At 42.7% G+C, this 23,874-nt stretch overlaps 2 protein-coding genes across 6 annotated transcripts in view; both read left to right on the forward strand.

Moving 5' to 3' along the window:
- Nucleotides 1–23,874, forward strand: part of LOC110525522 — a 500,086-nt gene that overhangs the window by 331,387 nt on the left and 144,825 nt on the right. The window lies entirely within an intron of this gene.
- LOC110525518 (homeobox protein cut-like 2) overlaps nucleotides 1–23,874 on the forward strand; it is a 117,885-nt gene that overhangs the window by 84,087 nt on the left and 9,924 nt on the right. For 4 of the 5 annotated variants that reach the window (XM_036979641.1, XM_036979642.1, XM_036979644.1 and 1 more), the window contains exons 5-11: nucleotides 18,199–18,339; nucleotides 19,130–19,277; nucleotides 19,501–19,577; nucleotides 19,662–19,728; nucleotides 22,452–22,500; nucleotides 23,303–23,407; nucleotides 23,636–23,827. In XM_036979641.1, coding sequence (XP_036835536.1) covers nucleotides 18,199–18,339; nucleotides 19,130–19,277; nucleotides 19,501–19,577; nucleotides 19,662–19,728; nucleotides 22,452–22,500; nucleotides 23,303–23,407; nucleotides 23,636–23,827 — 779 coding nt within the window. The remainder of the gene's footprint in view (nucleotides 1–18,198; nucleotides 18,340–19,129; nucleotides 19,278–19,500; nucleotides 19,578–19,661; nucleotides 19,729–22,451; nucleotides 22,501–23,302; nucleotides 23,408–23,635; nucleotides 23,828–23,874) is intronic. The other variant, XM_036979646.1, reaches the window with a different exon arrangement.

The raw sequence follows: 23,874 nt of genomic DNA on the forward strand, positions 1-23,874 counted from the left end.
ATTAGTCAGTATGGAGAATTAAATCACTGTTATAATCATTAGCCAGTATGGAGAGTTAAATCACAGTTATAATCATTAGACAGTATGGAGAATTAAATCACCGTTATAATCATTAGTCAGTATGGATAATTAAATCACTGTTATAATCATTAGCCAGTATGGAGAATTAAATCACAGTTATAATCATTAGCCAGTATGGATAATTAAATCACTGTTATAATCATTAGTCAGTATGGAGAATTAAATCACCGTTCTAATCATTAGTCAGTATGGAGAATTAAATCACCGTTATAATCATTAGCCAGTATGGAGAATTAAATCACAGTTATAATCATTAGACAGTATGGAGAGTTAAATCACTGTTATAATCATTAGCCAGTATGGAGAATTAAATCACTGTTATAATCATTAGTCAGTATGGAGAATTAAATCACCGTTATAATCATTAGCCAGTATGGAGAATTAAATCACAGTTATAATCATTAGACAGTATGGAGAGTTAAATCACTGTTATAATCATTAGCCAGTATGGATAATTAAATCACTGTTATAATCATTAGCCAGTATGGATAATTAAATCACTGTTATAATCATTAGCCAGTATGGATAATTAAATCACTGTTATAATCATTAGCCAGTATGGATAATTAAATCACCGTTATAATCATTAGCCAGTATGGAGAATTAAATCACTGTTATAATCATTAGCCAGTATGGAGAGTTAAATCACAGTTATAATCATTAGCCAGTATGGATAATTAAATCACCGTTCTAATCATTAGACAGTATGGAGAATGAAGTAAAACCACAAGTCCAAATCCCTATCTCCATCCATGGCTAATTTAGGAATGCACGATTTTAGCTAGCCACCGGAGGACAATTACACAACGAGATGTGGTGTTAATGTTTAGCTTCTAATGTGATGTGATTGGTTTGAAGCCAAATCCAAACTAACTTCCTTTTGACACTTTTTTTTGGTGCACCAGGACCATTCACAGCTGAGCTCACTCAGTTGGCTATTATTTTATAAAACAAATGATCAAGGGGAGGCCAAATGCTCGCTGGCTTCCCTTGCATTCAATGCTACGGGCAACAACAATGTCATACTCTTTTTGATCAGACAGAATCTGATAAATGGGCTACACATACTGAGACAGAGGGGCGCTGTTTCATTCTCTTGGATGCTTTCTCCGGTGAGATACTGTACATTCAAGAAAATGTATGAAACACAGAGAGACAAAAGAGACACTTTATTTGGGGAAGCCTGGCTTCCCAAGGCACCCATAAATACACACCACAGATCTATTATCTATTAATTCATATATTAATAGCTGCACACACCGTGCCACAATGCCAAGATAAAGTATTATTTCTCAAATGTTTGCATAAGATTTAGTGTGTATTGACTTATTAATAAACTGTAAATTGTTAGCAGACTGACATATCCTAGCTACCTACACTACCGGTCAAAAGTTTTAGAACACCTACTCATTCAAGAGTTTTTCTTTATTTTTAGCATTCCTGGTGAAGCTGGTATAAGAGAATGCCAAGAGTGTGCAAAGCTGTCATTGGGTCTTCACCATGTTTCATTGAAATGTACAGCTGTGTGTCATCCGCATAGCAGTGAAAGTTAACATGATGTTTCCAAATGACATCACCAAGAGGTAAAATATATAGTGAAAACAATAGTGGTCCTAAAACAGAACCTTGAGGAACACCAAAATGTACAGTTGATTTGTCAGAGGATAAACCATCCACAGAGACAAACTGATATCTTTTCAACCGATAAGATCTAAACCAGACCTGAACTTGTCCGTGTAGACCAATTTGGGTTTCCAATCTCTCCAAAAGAATGTGGTGATCGATGGTATCAAAAGCAGCACTAAGGTCTAGGAGCACGAGGACAGATGCATAAATTAACTCAAAGTGCATGAAATAGATTTTTTTATTTTTAAAAGCCCAACAGTGAACAGTCTTGTCATGAAGGGAGTTCCAAAGGTGTGGTACGTGGCAGGAAAAGGTACGGTTTGTTTGGAGCCGGGTCCTGGGTGCATTAAGCAGTTTGGCATGGCTTATGAATTATGTTATACATATGTGATTTAATGTGGGCATTGAAGGAAAGTGCACGGAATATCAAACCCAGGTTGGTGATGACTGAGGAGAGATGGCAGGGCGGATGCTGCAGGAGTTGCCTCGGTCTTGCTGCTGTTGAGTTGGAGGAAGTTGTTCTGCATCCAAGACTTAACCTCTTCCAGACAGTTGGACAAAGTTGACAGAGCAGATGTTGAGGGGCTAGGGGTTGTTTCTGGACAGGACATGGCTATTCTGGTAGCCCAGTATGGCACTTTCTTAGACACACACACACACACACAATGCTTGAAGAGTTTACCAATTGTAATGATTTCATTATTGGTTATTATTATTGTCACGGATTTTGCTTTGTTTGTCTGCCAATCAATGTTTTAGGGACCACCCGCCATAATTCTTTACTTGATTCTACATGCTGTGCGCACTCAGTTCGCAAATTACTTTCAGAGGTGCTAAGTACTCTCGACCAACAAACGCTATTGGTGTGTCTGAGCCTTAACAGTACTTGTGTGTGTTACATTGATAAGAGGGAGTAGGCCTATTTCAACATCGGGAACATTAATAGCTGTGTGTTACAGTAACTTGTTGTGTTATTTATGGGTATAATGCCATTAAAAACATTCTGATACAGATTAAATATCCTGTAACATCATAAGACCGTAGCTCTTATCTATGTTTTAGAGTCGGTGCTCTCTGTGGTTTCCAAGACTGTGTGGGGCCACTTCAAAACCTGAGTGCTGGTCCTTGAGAGTTGCATTGCTGAGGAGAGCCGATCCTTGTGGGGATAGGCTGGTGATTGCAGAGGGCCAATTAAAAGCCAACTGTAGCTTGTCTTAGTGTGGAACGCAAGCCTGATGTGACCAGCAGGGGAAGTGAGAGAGAAAGAGAAGGCGCGAAGGATGGGGAGAAAGACTGTTTATTCTGTTGTTGTTTGGTGCCGGGGAAAACTATACAGTATTGCTCTTTGTTGCAGGAGACGAGAGGAAAACACAGTCCAATCTCCAGCTAGATCAGAGGAACACTCATGGCAAGAGTAGAGAATGCTGTTTACAGATTTAATGAATTCAAGATAAAAGTGGATGTCGGAGAAATAGCGACTTACTTTTAAAGGTCTCCATTTTTCATTGAAGTCCCCTGCTTGATATTGCACCACACACTTTGAATTGAGTTATTTTCTTGATAAGAAATTGATGTCTTTTAAGATTTATTCAGTTTGATTTCCTGACCTACACTTTCACGTATCAAGGGCTTAATGTAGGACCCAGGATGGTTTTAGGGGCTATATTTTGTCATAAACACATTTTCTATCAAGAGCAGACTGAACCAACAGTGGTAATGTAAGGCAAGGAGGACAACACAGGCATTGACAAGAAAGTGTACTCATAAACCATGTGGCGGTTAAACTGTATCGGAAACCTTGTAGCTATAAGGATGGAATTGAACATTTACTTTTACTTTCACGCACGCGCGCACACACACACACACACACACGCATGCATGCATACTCACTTTCTAATCAGTTCCTATTTTCTGTTCATTTGACCAATGTGATGTAATTTGTAAACATATGACATTGAAGTGGACATCCAATCCCAGCAATCAGTTATCTTTGATTGTCCGGGTTGGGGGTTGAGCCTTGTCTAAAAGTGTGGGCCTCTCTGGCTACATCAGGTGTCCTTGCATTAGCAAATCCAGACACTCATCTCCATCTGATTTTACCTAGACCTGCGCTAGCATTAGCATCTAGGAGACTTTCCCTCATCGGAGGCTCTAGTCTTAGCTCTCATACTGTGTGTCACTGCAGGTGTGTGCATGGATGATTTCTCCTGGGCTTACTACACAGAAGGAGTTAATATTGGAGTTGTTTTTTTGCACAGCAGTAAAAGCAAAAACTGCTGATTTTATTATTTGCTGTCTAATCCCATAATGCTATACCAATAATTGTCGTTAACTGCTAATTGCTAAACGTCTCAATCTGTTAATTATTATCCTTCAGATATTCTTTACCTCTATCTGATTCCAAACAGGAGTCACAACAACAAGTAGGGTATTTGTGTATCGGCCCCCTCACAGAATATGCCATCTGTGACTGTGAGGTGGGCCTGCGGTATCCAACGTCTGTTTATCATTGTGCATCTCACTGGCCTGTCCAAGGTCACCCCCTCTTCCCAGAATGGATTGCTCCAGGTACACCAGAGGACAGTCAGTTGGCTGTGGTTCCCACTTTATCTCCCTCCTCCCCTATAAACACAACAATGTGCTGCTTTCCCACCAGTCTCCAAACAAATGCTCCAGCTCATGTATTTTTAATATTCTGACAGACGCAATTATTCTTAACACACCGTGCTCGTTAATCTTAATGCCGTTATTACTATTCATTGCCAGGCATTTTTTTCTCTCGCTCCTCTTATTTCAATTGAAAGGATCCTTGCATGCTGGTCGGTCTGCTGACACTCAAAGGCCATTGGTCCAATGAGAGCAGCCGACAGCAGAGTTAATGAATGCAGAAGGAGAGCCAGGGAGGGGGAGGGGGACAAGGGCAGCAACTCAATATGTGACCTGTTGTATCCATTTAGCAGTGACGTTTGGTGTCAGGTATCAGTTATCCACAATAACGATGAACATGTTATGATGCTGTTTTCAATTTCACAATTCATATGAATGTTATAGACAGAGGAAATACTATACACTGTGTGTCACCAATCTCTCTCTCTCTCTCTCTCTCTCTCTGTCTCTCTCTCTCTGTCTCTCTCTCTCTCTCTCTCGCTCTTGCTCTCTCGCTCTCGCTCTCTCCTATGAACACACACACACACACACACGGGCAGACATACAGACACTAACATACACATCACTCTGCTCTTTTGGCTGATGTCAACAGAAATCCTCTATACTAATGGCTCATTCTTCATATTTTGTTATGATTTGGCTTTTGTTTTTACTGTAAAGTCAGCAAGTGTATCAATTCCCAGCTGCTAAACAAGATAGCTATCATTATATTTGATGTGTCTGGACTCAGCTTCACTTGTGTATTTTTGACATTTATGGTGTGTTTACATATATTTTAGAGGCTACTTATACTGGAAATTGGTATAAAACCCATATAAACTGTATTTATGATAATATAACAATATTTTAGGTTGACAATAATTATATGATACAATACAATTTTTGATATAGAGTATCACATGCCTTTGTTTTATTTCCCTACATAAGTAAAATTAGGATAATGGCTATACTGTCATTCATTCCAATTAGACTGGTTTGGATTTCTCCTTGAACAATATGGCTGCCATTTTCACTTCATTCTGGAACTTCGAGAATTTATGGCATAGCCCCTCTAGTAATTGAATAAGATTTCTGTGGTCCTAACTCCATCCAGATAGGATATGAACACATCATGAAGTTAGCTAGCTTTAGTGGTACCACCCAGAGTGGTGCAGAGCGGTGTTGTTTCCTGTGACAAAGAAATACATGTAGCACGACAATGTGACTATGGCAACCTGGACCGGTATCATGAACAGTTCTACAAGGCATGCTCTATGAGGCAACTCCACTACATCCTATGCATTTTATGGGGAACAGTATATGTTTTTGTATATGGTCTGAGCAATGAGAACACCTTGAAAATGTTATACAAATAAAAAAACTATTATTGGGTCTCCAAGCCCAACTGTCACACACCAGAATCATAATGTCATGCATTTTAAGATGCATATCAGGCCTGGAAAAATACTTGTATACAATGCTTCATTGTTTCTATTTTCACCTCCATACCTTTTGATCAGTGTAAATAAACTAGTTCTCCATCACAGAATGTGAAAAACAGTGACAGTTTCCATGACTGCATTGGCTCTCCAGAGCTACACCTCTCTCCCGGTCTCTCCTCATCTCTCCCGGTCTCTCCTCATCTCTCCTGGTCTCTCCTCATCTCTCCTGGTCTCTTCTCGTCTCTCCTGGTCTATCCTGGTATCTTCTCATCGCTCTTGGTCTTTCCTGATCTCTCCTGGTCTCTCCTGATCTCCCCTCAACTCTCCTGGTCTCTCCTCTCCTCATCTCCCCTCAACTCTCCTGGTCTCTCCTGATCTCTGCTCATCTCTCCTCATCTCTCCTGATCTCTCCTGATCTCTATCCCTCACTCTCCCTCCTGTGTGAGTGTCTCTGACTCTGAGACAGTGTTTGAACCTTGCTGTTTGTACCTGTCACTGTGAGAAGAGGAGCGGGCCTTGTCGCCAGGAGCGTAGCCCTGAGACTGGCGCTCCAGGTGTTTGCTCTGCCTCCCCTCTCTTTACTCACGCTCCTCCCTCAGGATCACCCATCCCTCTCTCTCTCTCTCTCTCTCTCTCTCTCTCTACCTCCATCTCTCCTGAATAACACAGTACCTTTCATCTGAGCAGGGAGCTCACTTACTGTGTGTGAAGAGGTGCTGATCTGAATGCACTCGTATGTTTGTGTGTGTGCGCGCCTGCGTGTGTTTTATGTTTGTTGGGCCCTTGGCAGGGCTGAGATCTGCATCAGCTGAAACGTTGGGCCAACAGTGCTTGCTAGTGGTGATAAAATACTACTGCATGGTACAGGTTCAAGGACCAGGTACAACAACTGTATACACACAATTCCATCATGGCTTTGTGACTTCATTGCACAGTGAACATTCATGTATTGAAGTCTCCTTGGCCTGCGAGATTGTAAGTGCAGTACATATTTCAGTCCGTTGGTTATTTCCTTTGGCTCCAAGGTTGTAAGAACAGAGCGTTATTGACTGTTGCGTTGACCCTATTCTATTAAAATAGCATTACTTTCCCCTTGTATCTCTCTATATATGTTGGCAGACACCTGAGAGAGAGAGAGAGAGGCTTATGGACGCCTGTAAGGTATTGAGGGGATTTGTATAATAAGTGTGCTGCTGAGTACATTCCATAGAAGATGAGGGAACTCAGAGAGCTATGTGTGTGTGCCATGTTTGTGGCGGTTTTGAAAATGAAAGCTCCTTTGGGCGGGACGACATTCTGCACAAGTGATTAATAAGAGCAGTAATAAACAAAGGCCCAGGAGATGTTTGAGGTGCTTAATAATCCATTATGTTCATAAAAGAGCTGGGCCTCTCCAATGGATCCCCGTGGAGCAGAGACCCCCAGAGGGACCGGTAGAGTGTGTTCTCAGAACAGAGAGGAAGTGTGTGTGTATGGAGGGAGAGATACACTACATTACCAAAAGTATATGGACACCTGCTCGTCAAACATCTCATTCCAAAATCATTCATTCATATGGATTTGGTCCACCCTTTGCTGCTATAATAGCCTCCACTCTTCTGGGAAGGCTTTCCACTAGATTTTTGGAACATTAATGTGGGGACTTCCATTCAGCCACAAGAGCATTAGTGAGGTCGGGCACTGATGTTGGGCGATTAGGCCTGGCTCGCAGTCGGCCTTCCAATTCATCCCAAAGGTGTTTGACGGGGTTGAGATCAGGGCTTTGTGCAGGCCAGTCAAGTTCTTCCACACTGATATCGACAAACCATTTCTGAATGGACCTAGCTTTGTGCACGGGGGAATTGTCATGTTGAAACAGGAAAGGGCCTTCCCCAAACTGTTGCCACAAAGTTGGAAGCACATCATCATCTATAATGTCATTGTATGCTGTAGTGTTAAGATTTCCCTTCACAGGAACTAAGGGGCCTAACCTGAACCATGAAAAACAGCCCCAGACCATTATTCCTCCTCCACCCAACTTTACAGTTGGCGCTATGCATTCAGACAGGTAGGGTTCAATGGTGGCGAGCTTTACACCACCCCAGCCGACGCTTGGTATTGCACATGGTGATCTTAGGCTTGTGTTGTGGCTGCTCGGCCATGGAAACCCATTTCATGAAGCTCCCGACGAACAGTTATTATGCTGACGTCGCTTCCAGAGGCATTTTGGAACTCGGTAGTGAGTGTTGCTTCAGAGCTATGTCCCGTTTTGTGAGCTTGTGTGGCCTACCACTTCATGGCTGAACCATTGTTGCTCCTAGATGTTTCCACTTCACAATAACAGCACTTGCAGTTCTAGCAGGGCAGAAATATGACGAACTGACTTGTTGGGAAGATGGCATCCCATGACGGTGCCAAGTTGAAAGTCACTGAGCTCTTCATTAAGGCCATTCTACTGCCAATGTTTGTTTATGGAGATTGCATGGCTGTGTGCTTGATTTTATACACCTGTCCGCAACGGGTGTGGCTGAAATAGCCGAATCCACTCATTTGAAGGGGTGTCCACTTACTGCTGTATATATAGTGTATATGGTAGATCTGTATACAAAATGAACCCAGTCAAAGAGGGGAGCAGCAGGGGTACTCTGAGGGACCAGGGTGTAGCTCTGAAAGCTGGGCAATCATTTGGGGGAGAGTCAAAGAAGACTGCTGATAATGAAAGAGAACAGGGCTACTAATTGAAGTTGCTAATATGCAGTGCTGGATATTCCTTTAAGAGCAAATCTCTAACCGTAAATCTTTACTAAAAAAAGAATATTGAATAGTTGAATGGAATTTGTCCACGTACTTTTGTATATATAGTCTATATAATGGTAAGACTGACACTCAAGCTCTGAAGTCTACATGACTTCAGTTGTTCACGAAACAGTTATTGCTTATTAGTTTTGTAATGCAGAAAGAAAACATGAACGCTTACTCTATCAATTAAAGTGGTGGAGTTAGTTTTTTGTTAATGTATATTTCTAAGAGTGTCTTTTGACATTGTTGTAGAGACACTAGTTATTGATGTAATGCCGTCTATGTCCTTCAGTCTGCCAGACAAAGGCATGTGTGGAACACATACAGCAGAGCATGTTAAAGAGTGTCTCTTTCAGCTTGTCTGTCAGTGAAAGACTCTTCTTTCACCATTACTCTTTCTGTTTCTTTATCTTTCACTCTCTTCTTCACATCAAGACGTCAAGGGACAAACGTTTGTTCTGCTCTCTGAATATCAGGTGTGTAGTATTGAAAAGACAGCACAGAAACCTACTGATTTTACTGTAGTATTAGGATTTTTGTATTTCCTGGGAGAGATACACTACATTACCAAAAGTATATGGACACCTGCTTGTCAAAGTTAATATTTTGTTAAATGGTTTTATTGTAGCTACAAAAATCTATATAATCTAGGTTGAAACAAGGATAGACATTAAATAATTGTACCTTGTGAGTGCAAGTGACTGCAGTTGTTAAAAGAATAGATGACTTTGTAAAGACTATTAGACTTTAGCTGCTTTGGATGGAGACTCCCGTACTCTAAGTTTGTTAGCATTTAAAATTAAACTAAAAAATAACCTTTTTCAAAGGTAGCCATTTTGATGATGCACTTTGTCTTTGAAGGTTGAACTAAGGACTAACAGTTCAGTCAACCTAGTTTCTGTCCATGACAGTGTTACGGTTTGTTGCAACAGCAGAAAATTATGTTTTTGGACCTTGAAGACCACTTGGAGAAAAACAAAAAACAAAAACAAGACTGTTTTGAATGAAAATAAAAAAACCTTGAAGCACAGCCTTATAAATTAATTTGTTCGTGTTGTATGATGGGAACACAGCTGGCCTCATTAACACACGCACAACACATAATTATAGAGTTTTTTTCCTCTCTCCAGCCAGCCAGCGCTTGGCTAATGGGCTTGCTGGGTTAATTATGTCAGAGCGTAATTACACAGGGCCCAGGGAGACGTAGTGGTGCACCCCGCTGAGCCCACACCGCCTAATGATGGTGTATCGCTGACAGGGCCAAGACGGACCGCCCCAACACACCTGCTTGTCTTGGCTCACGCCACCCTCGTCCACTCCTACGCACCACCACCGCCCACCCAGACACACGTTTGGGACCTGTCTGTCCCACCAGACACAGTTTCTATGTGGACAAAAACACAATGGGCCCTGGCCAAGCCTGTTCTATATCCAACTTCATAGGAACAACCATAGGAGTTAGCTATCCAGCACAAACAGATCTGTGGTGACCAGGCTAGCCCTGGCCTGTCAAGGAGCAACACCCAGCACCCAGAGAGCTCCCCCCTGCTGTGGGATGAGCAATAGCAGAGTAACACCAGACCAGTGGCTGCTAGGAACCAGCCATGGAAGCCCTTTATCTCATCTGTAACGCTGATGCAAACTCTGCTCACAGTGTAAACAATGTAGATGATGAGACCACACACACATAGATTCTATGATAGCTTACACAATAACACCAAACCAGGTAGAACTTTTTAAAGAACTGTGGTGAAGTACAAATGATGCCAGGATCCTGAATGCCAACTTGTCTTTGCTGGTATACTGCGAGGACAGCAGGCGTGTGTGTGTCCAGAATGACCTCTGAACCTCCTCATAAAATTCTGTTCATCAACACCTTCTCTCAGTCACTGTGATTCATGTGGTAATGAACCATGTTTCACTGAAGAATATGATGTATTAATGTGCTACGATTTATGACCCTCAATGAGGTGCTGTTATGCTATCTGTTATCATGACCTCAGGGCAGATGTCCAATCAATCATAATTAAGATAAGGGCTGAATTAAAACATTTACTGTAGTTGCATAGATAACGATATGACTGACTTCTGTACATAATGGTGGGTCGGCCATGGTTCGCTTCATGATTGGGATTAAGTCATTCTAGGTATAATGGCAGGATAGTGTACTCCATTAACTCCATTAAATTATTTAATATTCCTTTTTTAGTAAAGATTTACAGTTAGAGATTTGCTCTTAAAGGAATATCCAGCACTGCATATTAGCAACGTCAATTAGTAGCCCTGTTCTCTTTCATTATCAGCAGTCTTCTTTGACTCTCCCCCAAATGATTGCCCAGCTTTCAGAGCTACACCCTGGTCCCTCAGAGTACCCCTGCTGCTCTCCTCTTTGACTGGGTTAATTTTGTATACAGATCTACCATATACACTATATATACAGCAGAATGTGGACACCCCTTCAAATTAGTGGATTCGGCTATTTCAGCCACACCCGTTATTGACAGGTGTGTAAAATCAAGCACACAGCCATGCAATCTCCATAAACAAACATTGGCAGTAGAATGGCCTTAATGAGAAGCTCAGTGACTTTCAACGTGGCACCGTCATAGGATGCCACCTTCCCAACAAGTCAGTTTGTCATATTTCTGCCCTGCTAGAACTGCCTCGGTCAACTGCAAGTGCTGTTATTGTGAAGTGGAAACGTCTAGGAGCAACAATGGTTCAGCCCCGAAGTGGTAGGCCACACAAGCTCACAGAACAGGACCACCGAGTGCAGAAGCACCTAAAAATTGTCTGTCCTCGATTGCAACACTCCCTACCAAGTTCCATACTGCCTCTACAAGCAACATCCGAGAGTAGAGTGTTACTTTATTAATCCCAACTGGGGAAATTGTTTCATCACAGCATCATCAAAAATGACTTACAATGACCAACACATGAAGAAAAGGGAAAAAAACACTTTAAGGCACATGCACAAACCATAGTATCCCTAAAATAATGTCTGATTCAAGTGCTGTTTTCTATTCTACTCTAGAGGGAAACAAGCAACATTTTTTTTTATTTCTATAGAAAGACCTCATAAAACAGTTAATCAATTATACTTCTATAGGACTGTCCCCGACTAAAAAACATCTTGGTCCACCGAAAGTCGTCTGTTCTTTCTACCAATGGATTGGTTGACATTTTTTAAGTATTTTTCCATATATAGACACACCCTATGTGTTTTAATAAAATAATCTATATGCATTGAGCCTGTCTTATACTTAAAGTTTATGGTTTGATGAAATAAGACATGCCTCACGAGGGCGCCAGAGATCTAGATAACCAGAAGAGAAAAAAAACTTAGCTGACCCAACTATTCTCCTCCCGCTCCTGCTGGCTTTCGCAGATTCTGCCATTACCCCCCTGAAGTTAATAGGCTACATGAGGAGTCAGCAACCTTTCTCATGTTGAATGAAAATGTATCTTACAATTTCTACCGATCTGCGTGCCAGTTATGGTTTTCATATGTAAATTTGCGTGAAACAGTTTCATTTCATTTATAAGTCTTCATATCTCAACATTGTCATGTGGTTAATCAAAATGATACAACCCTAAAAAGTTACTTATTTGCCATTACCAACTATGTAAAATAGCCTATATAAAGTCAACAAATGAAAACATTGCAGCCTGCAGGTAGAAAGCATCCTGATAAAAATGTATATCCTAGAAATCACATTGGCTGCACATGGCCTATCTGCAACATTGTGTAAAATATTCTGGGCCCTCAGAGTTACCCCGCCAGTGAGCTCCGGACAGACACAGCTGTAGGCTATTTGCAAGGGATAAGAAGCAGTGCTTGACTTGGGGATGAGCTCACCGGAGCTGAGTATTGGCACCTCAAATGTTCTACTGCTTGAGCTTCTGTTCCTCTTATAGAATATTAGCTCAGAAGTATTGTGGAGCTCTTGCACCAAATTATAAACAGTACCAGCACCCAAAATGAGTACCGGAAACTATTTCAGTCCCTGCCAAGCGCATTTTATGACCTCTCCACAGGATCAGAGCATGACATTTTTCGCATTCACGCTGAGTGGTTATCGAAAGGGAGACAGCTGGTAGCCTATAGACTACTTCTATGCGTGCGCGTCCTTACTCAAAATTGACAGGAGAGCACCAAACAAAAGACAATGACTAAATTGACAAAACTCGTAAATGGAATGAAATATATCAAAACTTGTTTCTCACAAGTGTACCATAGGTTGTGCAAACAATGTGTCCACTCAGACAATGAGAACAGAAAGACTGGAATAATATTGAAAGCATCAAAGTAATTACCGTGACCAATGTAACAAACATTGTAGATTAGGGATTAACGGTATATGTAATGGTGAATATACACTAACAATCAAACGCTAACAATTTGTCAATCCGACGTCTGCATTGGCCATGCAGATTTACGGTGATATGCAGAAATCAGGGCATTCACTTCTTGTGCTTCACCGAGCAGTGCAGAGCTGTTGTCAAGGAAGTGCGTTTGTGTTTATACAGGATGTGCCGCGCCCACCTACTGTCAACCAATCATGTCAATGCGGAGCTATACAGATCTCTCCGCATTGTTGCAACATTTGGGAGGGGCATGGTGATGTGGTACAGAGCTCGATTTGGAGCCTCCAACATGGAGCCTCCAACCATATTTTCGGTTCAAGCATAAATTGGCTTTTAGTTTAGGCCTCCGCGATGGATCAGTTCACTGAGATGGACGCATATATGTATATTTTACCGTTCAAAAGTTTGGGATCACTTGGACATTTCCTTGTTTTTGAAAGAAGCACATTTTGTCTATTAAAATAACATTAAATTGATCAGAAATACAGTGTAGACATTGTTAATGTTGTAAATGACTATTGTAGCGGGAAACGAAATATATTTTTTTTAATGGAATATCTACATAGGCGTACAGAGGCCCATTATCAGCAACCATCACTCCTGTGTTCCAATGGCAAGTTGTGTTAAACTTGGATTAGCTGTCATTTTAAAAAGCTAATTGATCATTAGAAAACCCTTTTACAACTGTTGTTCAGATTAAAGAAGCAATAAAAGTGGCCTTCTTCAGACTAGTTGAGTATCTGGAGCATCAGCATTTGTGGGTTCGATAACAGGCTCAAAATGGCGGGAAACAAAGACCTTTCTTCTGAAACTCGTCAGTCTATTCTTTTCTGGGAAATTAAGGTTATTCCATGGGAGAAATTTCCAAGAAACTGAAGATCTTGTACAATGCTGTGTACTACTCCCTTCACAGAACAGCGCAAACTGGCTCTAACCAGAATAGAAAGAGGAGTGGGAGGCCCTGGTGCACAACTGAGCAAGAGGACAAGTACAGTAGAGTGTCTAGTTTGAGAAACAGACGCCTCACAAGTCCTCAACTGGCAGCTTCATTAAATAGTACTTCATTAAAACACCAGTCTCGACGTCAACAGTGAAGAGGTGACTACGGGATGCTAGCCTTTTAGCCAGAGTTGCAAAGAAAAAGCCAAATCTCAGACTGTCCAATGAAAAGAAAATATTAAGATGGGCAAAAGAACACACACTGGACAGAGGAATTCTGCATAGATGCCCAGTATCCTGGAGTCGCCTCTTCATGCCCATGGTTTTGGAATGAGATGTTCGACGAGCAGGTGTCCACAGACTTTTGGTCATGTAGTTTATCTACCGTCACTTTAAATTTGATTTAGCCACTGATTGATAATCCCTGCTTGTCCACGTATGAGAGCCTACCGTAATCTCTGCGTTTTGATCAGGGAAGGTTAAAAGGATATATGGAAAAGAGGCTGATAAAGGGATTTCTGTGACAGTGGGTCGATGTGAATAGCACTGTTTTAAGTCATCCTGTTTGTCTAAGAAGAGCTTTTCTCTTCAGTGTGATGTCCCATGTGACTGATGCAATATCTCCAGTGTTGGTGTAACAGTGAACATAGACACGCAGAAGGCTAATTTTACTGTAAATGGTCCTGGGAAAAAATGGTTCAATCGGTTATCTCTGACCAAGTGTTTCTGATGAAACTTCAGATATGTCAAGTGGCTGTGGAAGTCTTTCAACAAATTGCTTATTTAAACTTGTGCGTCCCTGATAAGTGTTTGTACGTTTGACTGTTGTGTTTCTGTGGCCTGTTTAGTCTTGGCTGTCTTGTCTCAGTGGTGTCTGTTGAAGTGTAAACGTCTGTGGTTAGGCTCTCTGAAAAGTCAGTTCTGTCTGTGCCCATGCTATGAAAGGATACGATTGTGATCCACACAGCAGCAGAAAGACGAACGGATGAAAGCTGCGGGAGAAAAGTTTGTGCAGCAAAGCAGCGATTTCCCCTCCTCTTTTGGAGTTTTAAAGGGCTGGTGTGTGTCTCTACATCCTCCCTTCCTCCTTGTCAGACAGCTCCCCTGAGCCTCTCTCTCTGTGCTTTGGCACTAGAAGTCACCTCCTTTGGTGTGCGGCATGCAGGTACACAACAGGAGCAGCTCTCTCTCTCAGAGCTGTTGAACTTTTCGGGAGGGGAAGAAAGGGAAGGGAAGATTAAAAACAGCCCTGTGAAGTGGAGTGCCGAGTCGCCTCCTGAGAATTCCTGGCATAATAATTTAAATGATCAAATGATACAGAGGAGACTTGTTAGCAGAGAAACAGACTCCTAGTTGGCCCCACGGGGCCCAGCTCTGCTGCACATGCAATGCAAAGCAGCTCCTCTGTTGTGCTAAAGAATCCAGCTTCTTTTTTTTTCTGTTCGTTTCAGGAGCAGACTTTTTCCACACTTTGTTTAGGTGTATACTCGGGACTAAAGTGCGTGTCATATTCTACTGCAATCTATGCGGTTTACTTTTTAATGAATTTATACATTTAGGTTATGCTCTCCATTGAATTTGATCTCAGTAGTTTAGTCTATTCATGTCATTAGGCCCAGCCTGTGAGATTTTCAAAGGCATCTCATTTGAGTGAATTCCAGAGACACTCTTGGGAACAATTTCTCAGTGGGATTCTGTCTCCTACTGTTGATACTGCTGTGAAGGAGCGCATATGATGCACTGTCCTGTACTGTCTCATGCAGGATTTGGGATAGTAGGCTGTTTAAAAAGTTACATTTTAAAGATCCTGACACAAGTTGAATAATAGGATAAGTATTTTGACAGCAGAACCAGGATAATTGTGACATCTCATCATATTTGATCAAATAGACTGCAATGAAATTCACTTGACTGAAGTGTTTATACTTGACCGTTTTTACATTATGTTCAGATGTACAGTGCGTTCAGAAAGTATTCAGACCCCTTGACTTGCACATTTTGTTACGTTACAGACTTATTCTAAAATTGATTAAATAAAAAATGTTCATCAATCTACACATAATACCCCATAATGACAAAGCAAAAACAGGTTTTTAGAAGAAAAAAAAATTATATCAAAATAATACCTTATTTACATACAGTGGGGCAAAAAAGTATTTAGTCAGCCACCAATTGTGCAAGTTCTCCCACTTAAAAAGATAAGAGAGGCCTGTAATTTTCATCATAGGTACACTTCAACTATGACAGACAAAATGAGAAAAAATCCAGAAAATCACATTGTAGGATTTTTAATGAATTTATTTGCAAATTATGGTATATGATAAACGGAGAGTAGCAGCAGCGTAAAAAAGAAGCGGCTTGGGGGGCACACAATGCAAATAGTCTGGGTAGCCATTTGATTACCTGTTCAGGAGTCTTATGGCTTGGGGGTAAAAACTGTTGAGAAGCCTTTTTGTTCCAGAATTGGCACTCCGGTACCACTTGCCATGTGGTAGTAGAGAGAACCGTCTATGACTGGGGTGGCTGGGGTCTTTGAGAATTTTTAGGGCCTTCCTCTGACACCATCTGGTGTAGAGGTCCTGGATGACAGGCAGCTTAGCCCCAGTGATGTACTGGGCCGTACGCACTACCCTCTGTAGTGCTTTGCGGTCAGAGGCCGAGCAGTTGCCGTACCAGGCAGTGATGCAACCAGTCAGGATGCTCTCGATGTTGCAGCTATAGAACTTTTTGAGGATCTGAGGACCCATGCCAAATCTTTTTAGTTTCCATTCTAGTTTTGTTGTTGATGTGGACACCAAGGAACTTGAAGCTCTCAACCTGCTCCACTACAGACCCGTCGATGAGAATGGGGGCGTGCTCGGCCCTCTTTTTCCTGTAGTCCACAATCATCTCCTTAGTCTTGGTTACGTTGAAGAATAGGTTGTTATTCTGGCACCATCCGGCCAGGTCTCTGACCTCTCTATAGGCTGTCTCGTCGTTGTCGGTGATCAGGCCTACCACTGTTGTCATCTGCAAACTTAATGATGGTGTTGGAGTCGTGCCTGGCCATACAGTCGTGGGTGAACATTGAGTACAGGAGGGGACTGAGCACGCACCCCTGAGGGGCTCCAGTGTTGAGGATCAGCGTGGCAGATGTGTTGCTACCTACCCTCAACATCTGGGGATGGCCCGTCAGGAAGTCCAGGATCCAGTTGCAGAGAGAGGTGTTTAGTCACAGGATCCTTAGCTTAGTGATGTGCTTTGAGGGTACTATGGTGTTGAACGCTAAGCTGTAGTCAATGAATAGCATTCTCACATAAGTGTTCCTTTTGTCCAGGTGGGAAAGGGCATTGTGGAGTGCAATAGAGATAGCGTCATCTGTGGATCTGTTTGGGCGGTATGCAAATTGTAGTGGGTCTAGGGTTTCCGGGATAATGGTGTTGATGTGAGCCATTACCAACATTTCAAAGCACTTCATGGCTACGGACGTGAGTGCTACGGGTCTGTAGTCATAGCCACAACACAATAATACCAAGCGTCACGTCTGGAGGAAACCTGGCACCATCCCTACGGTGAAGCATGGTGGTGGCAGGATCATGTTGTGGGGATGTTTTTCAGAGGCAGGCACTGGGAGACTAGTCAGGAATGAGGGAACGATGAACGGAGCAAAGTAAAGGGAGATCCTCGATGACAACCTGCTCCGGAGCGCTAAGGACCTCAGACTGGGATGAAGGTTCACCTTCCAACAGGACAACAAACCTAAGCACACAGCCAAGACAACGCAGAAGTGGCTTTGGGACAAGTCTCAATGTCCTTCCATGGCCCAGGCAGACTTGAACCCTATCGAACATCTCTGGAAAGACCTGAAAATAGCTGTACAGCAATGCTCCCCATCCAACCTGACAACTTGATAGGATAATGGGACAAACTCCCTAAATAAAGGTGTGCCAAGCTTATTGCGTCATACTCAAGAAGACCTGAGGCTGTAATCTCTGCCAAAGGTTCTTCAACAAAGTATTGAGTAACGGGTCTGAATACTTATGTAAATGTAATATTTCCATTTTTTTATTTGTAATATATTTTTCAACAATTTCTAAAAACCTGTTTTTGCTTTGTCATTATGGGGTATTGTGTGTAGATTGAGGAAAAAACAACAACAACATTATTTTTAGAATAAGGTTGTAACTTAACAAAATGCGGAAAAAGTAAAAGGGTCTGAGTACTTTCCGAATGCACTGTACAAGCTTTTGAATTCTCTTTATTTGTGAGTGGCTGTTTTGTGTGGAATGGTTCATAGAATAATAGCAAATTCCTCTCCATCGTGTGTTTTTGCTCTCAGACCCAGCTCCTGTGCTGGAGGCCACACACACCCTGGAGGAGAGGCTGCAGCAGCTGCAGAGTTCGGCCCCAGACAGTGAGGCCCTGGTCAGGGAGGTCAGCAGGCACTGGAGGAGACACCTGGAGTGCTTTAACAAGCCAGGTCAGTGCCATTGCCACAGCACTCACCCCAGAATGGGCCCAGGCCCAGCTCACTGCTGCTTGTGTGTTCAAAGTTGTAAAGCATTTATTTTTCAGATAAAAACATCTAGAAAGTGGTTTTGTTGTGCAAAAACACACTATAAGCCACACAAGCAGGGTAGTAAAACAGAAATTATTTACAAATCGTTGTTTCGTTTCACTGTTCCCCGACGTCTTACCTTTTTGTCATTAGTAAATCCAATGTGAAACGTAATAACTATAGTATCCTTAACTAGCATTGAAAAAGTCAATCCATTCTTCTCTTATTAAAAATCTCTCTCTAATTTCTGAATCACGCTTGTAAAGTCAATAGGCTATAGTAGACTATGCTTTGGCGGGGCAGGTAGCCTACACACACAAACACTGGCAAAGATTTTCAGCTGACAGGCAGACACTTGAATAAGTTTCTGAGTGACAGAGTGAGGGATTTGCATAGGTGCTTTGTTGTGTATTATTTGTTGTGTGACTGGGGAAAAAATCACATGTTCGTAAGAAATAACGTTATTAACCTGTTCCCATGCTTTTAAAATAACGTTTCTGTTCCAGAACGGTATCGATCACTTTTGTTCCTGATTCTGGTCCTTGAAAAATGACGTTATTTTCCGGTTTTCTGTTCTGTTCCCTGAATCGTTTCCAACCCAAGTGCACAAGGATGTCTCTGTTCCATGCACTCTCTCTGTGGCCCCTCACTTCAGATGACTACAGCTCTCATCTGTACTCCTCTCCCTCTCCTATCCTTCTCTTCTCCACAGACGACACAGAGGACGGCCCAGCAGCAGCGTCAGGAGCTGTGGAGGCATCGAGCCGGACCGCCTGTGTGATGACTCCCAAAAGCAAACAGGCCTGCAGAGCCACATGCTCACCTCAGCAGAACCACCAGATCCAGAGTCAGGCAGAGGGGTGAGAAACACAGGCCTGGTCCTCGCCTCCTTCACACCCCTGTGTATAATAACCCCTGTGTATGATGTGTATAATACAGACACAAATTAGAACAGCCCTCATCAGTCATACTGTACAATGAAAATAGACCTAGATGTAAACAGAATGCAATGCAGTATTGTGTGCTGTATTCCTGAGAGTCTATTAAAGTGTGGTCATCTTAGACATTGTGTCTTCCTCATAGGAAGGCCGAAGACGCAGATACCACTCTGGCCGACAGACTGGGTGAGGCCGAGGAGAGGATCAAAGTGCTGCATTCATGTGAGTATTTTTGTCCGATGGTCCTTTCTGGACACTGTGAGGCGAAAGGACATCATGACTAATGGCCTTCCTTTATCTTTCTAGCTCTGAGCACAGCCCAGACAGACCTACTGGACCTGCGGTGTAAATACGACCAGGAGAAGGCCAACAAGTAAGAGCCTGGCTGTCTCTCTACTCTATGTCCATATTGTCCTCTCTGCTGCTTCTCTAACATGTCCATACTGTCCTCTCTGCTGCTTCTCTAACATGTCCATACTGTCCTCTCTGCTGCTTCTCTAACATGTCCATACTGTCCTCTCTGCTGCTTCTCTAACATGTCCATACTGTCCTCTCTGCTGCTTCTCTAACATGTCCATACTGTCCTCTCTGCTGCTTCTCTAACATGTCCATACTGTCCTCTCTGCTGCTTCTCTAACATGTCCATACTGTCCTCTCTGCTGCTTCTCTAACATGTCCATACTGTCCTCTCTGCTGCTTCTCTAACATGTCCATACTGTCCTCTCTGCTGCTTCTCTAACATGTCCATACTGTCCTCTCTGCTGCTTCTCTAACATGTCCATACTGTCCTCTCTGCTGCTTCTCTAACATGTCCATTGCAATCCTTCACTTTTCTCATGGTCTCTCCATCTACACTACTGCATGTCCCTACTCAGCCCACCTATGCATACACCACTATGCTCAGCCGTCTCTCTTTAGCCATGCTTGCTCTACCCGAATCAACACATGGTCACTCCCCCACTGTAATGTACTGTACCCATTTCCAGTCTGAACCCTTAGAATGCCATTGTAAAAACAGACCTAGGCTGCATCTGAAATGGCACCCTATTTCCTTATAGTTCACTACTTTTGCCCAGAGCCCTAGGCGGGTAGTGCACATTATAGGGCAGGGTTCCCCAACTGGCATCCCACAGGTGTTTTTATTTGGCCCCACAATTTTTCATTGTTGGACATAAAAGACTGTAAAAGCTCTAGGTGATTTTAGATTTGAAGAGACGTGATTATACAAATGTAAGCAAGGTTTGAAATTATTATGTTTTTCAAATATGATATCTGTTTGGGCTTCTTGCGGTCAATTTGTAGTGTAAAAATGATTTACAAATTGTTCTGTCCCCCCGACCATCCGCTTAAGAAAAACAATCGTCCCTCTACTGAATGTAGTTGATGATCCCTGATATAGGGAACCATTTGGGACGTTACCGTGGTGTGACTCACCCACTAATGCAGGTCTATGGATGGGAGACTCTGTGTTGGCCTCCTCTGTCTGCAGCCAGAGCCTTGACACGCCTCAAGAAGGATGGCTCCATTTAAAGATTGCTCCAGAAATATTCTACCTTGTCCTGGATCTGTGAGCGCAATGCATCCAGCTCAACGGTTGAAATGAATGTGAAGTTGTATGACGGATGTCGATACACATTAAAAGTAAACACACCTTTGTTTGGGTTGTGCTGCGGACGGAGCACAGTGAGCCGGTGCTAATGGATTTTCTCCCAGGCTTAATCCATGGTGAAATTGAACTGGAGTTTCCAGACCCACCACCATCCATTCTGCTTGATTTGAAACATTTTCCATTTGACTCCCCTCTCATGTTCAGCAGCTGTTCACACTGACAGCTCTTTAGCTCCCTGTGAGGAAGAGGAAGGATGGTTGTGTGTTGGTGCTTGGGCCACCGGGCCAGTGCTTCATTTGTGAATGGCTGGGTTTGTAGTTAATGAATAGGTAATGAGTTATACATCCTATAGGGGTTGACATATGAGTGGGTGTTGTCCTCAACTGACTGCAGTAGTCTAATAGGAATACTAAATACACAACCCCCTGGCCCATAATCACCACTACCTCTCTCTCAGGACTCATCCCCATGGCTCTGTGATTCCAACTTTACCTCATCTTACTCTCACTGACTTTTTCCTTGATGTTGATAATTAGGGTAATTTGGCTACTTTGGCTGATTTTGAGTATCTGAACAGGTAATCAATATAAAGCATTTTTCCATGCTGCACAAGTTCATTAAATCTATGTGACACCTCTTACCTTTTTCTGTCAGTGTGGTCCCATCTATCATAGGCTTATTGGCGTGGCCTGGACACTGCCCAGAGCCCTATGAGTCTTGGACTGTACACCAGCACAACACTACCACTAATTAATATGGAGAAATATTGGATGATTGGGCATTTTAAAAGTCTTGAATTTGGGGTTCTAACTGTTGTTAACCACACAAAATGTTGGAAAGCAATGCTTTGTGACTATTCAGAATGGGTGATGAATTAAGTTGTTTGTGTCATTAATTTTCCTAAAGCAAGCCCATAATAACCAGCAGTTAGATGAAGGGCACTGTGGTTGCAGAGTGAGGTGAGGAAGAACATGGTTGGTTTGAAAAGAGTTTGTTTGATAGTGAACAAGATCTCTGATTTCCTCTCAAAAACACATTTAGTGAAACGGAAAGGGGTTTCTTTGTCCTGAAAAATTCCAGAAATCTATGTGCATATTTTAATCAATCTCACAATCCTCATTAATTCATTTTTCTCCACCTTTTGAAAATCAAGTCCCATGTGTCTAAAAAGAAACTGTTGAACTTCAAACAAACCTCATGAATAATCTGGCTGAGCTGCTATTTAAATTAGACTTCTGATTGTTAGATGTATGGAGGCATGTTGGGATGCAATCTCCAAAGAACTCTGAGTAGGGGTCAGACAGGCAGTCCAGGGCGCTATGTGAGGACGGATGCTTTCTTGATGTTGTGTGAAGACGGGGTCAGTGTGTGATTTACTGTGAATCATGTAAGAAAAGTGTGTAAAAGTCAAGGAGGGTGTATAAATCATACTAAACTATGAGATAGCCCCCTCAGTAACCCACTGGCTGGTTCTGTGTGTGTTCCAGGGTAGAGGAGGTCAGCGTGATCATGATGAACCTTGAGAAGGCGAACCAGGTGAGTGAGACCTGCCGTCCTGTAGGCAGCCCTCTGATTGAGATGCTCATTCGTTAAGGTAATCACTCCTGTAATCAAGCCTCCTGTTTTAATTAGACACCCTGCATCCTGCAGCCCCCATGCCGCCTCCTCCCCTGCCTCCCACTCCCTGAGCCCCTGTGATTAGAGACAGAAAAACCTGGCCCCCGTCTGTGGGTGCTCCACGGCAACACTCAGTAGAGGACAGGAGAGACTGCCGAGCGCGATTGATGTCGGAGTGCCATGAGCTGGGGCTCTTACTTACCTCATTGCCTTGATTGCTATATTTCCTTCCTAGTGATTTCTCTTCTCTCTCTCTCTCTCTCTCTCTCTCTCTCTCTCTCTCTCTCTCTCTCTCTCTCTCTCTCTCTCTCTCTCTCTCTCTCCTGTTCCTCTATTTCCTTCTCGCTCTCTCTCTCACTTGCTCGCTCTGTCATTTGCTCTCTATCCTACCCTCTCTCTCCGCCAGCAGCTCTTAGATAAATGTTCTCAAAATGAATCATTAATTAGCAGCCTGAGTGTGACAGAGCAGGTAAACAGTTTGGGAAGAAAGTGCGCTGACTAAACAGTCCTCTCAGCAAAATGGAGTGGTAGATGCACACTTCTGCTGGTGGGTGTTGTCTCAACCCCTCTTCTATTTCTTTTTTTGCTGAGGGTCTGTCCTCTAATTTGTGTTTCTGTTCTCTTCAGGACCAGTTCATCTGTATATCTGCTGAGTGACTGACAGATTGGTTGTGTCAGTGTTTTGTTGTGTGAGTTGTTATTCTGTGATGTTTGGTTGTAGAAAGCGGAGATGGCCCAGAGGCAGGTGGAAAGGCTAAAGGAGCAGCTGGCCAGTGCCCGGAGCACCACCCCAGGCAGCTATAATCCACCAGAGGGCACTAGTGGGGTAAGACAAGACCACATCCACTTCCTCTTTAGATCAATGTGTTCCTCGATTTCTTCCCCTTCAAATTCATTGACAGGGAGCCAAGTCAAGCTTCACGTCATGGATCTTTTAAGTGTGTGAATTCTGGATAGCAGAATATTAGAATTTTCGCCTTTTCATTAACTTACCCTTCAGCGTCTTTTACTCTTTGACTTTCTTTCTCTCACACCCTGCCTTTCTTCCCCTTAGGAGAGGGATGAGAAGGGTGGTGTGTTGTCATCCAAGTTGGAGGCTAAGCTGATTGCTAAAGACCGTGAGATCCTCAGGCTGTTGGAGAATGTACAGAGACTGCAGTTCGCACTACAGGAAGTCCAGGACACCTCAGCCAATCAGATCATATCGCTGGAACACCAGCTGGCCTATAAAACAGAAGCTATTGAGGTATGTTCTATTGCACACACTCAAATGGCAAGAGGTACCTTCTTGTT

This window comes from Oncorhynchus mykiss, chromosome 6, assembly GCF_013265735.2.
Source record: "Oncorhynchus mykiss isolate Arlee chromosome 6, USDA_OmykA_1.1, whole genome shotgun sequence".
In the NCBI taxonomy this organism is placed as follows: domain Eukaryota; kingdom Metazoa; phylum Chordata; class Actinopteri; order Salmoniformes; family Salmonidae; genus Oncorhynchus; species Oncorhynchus mykiss.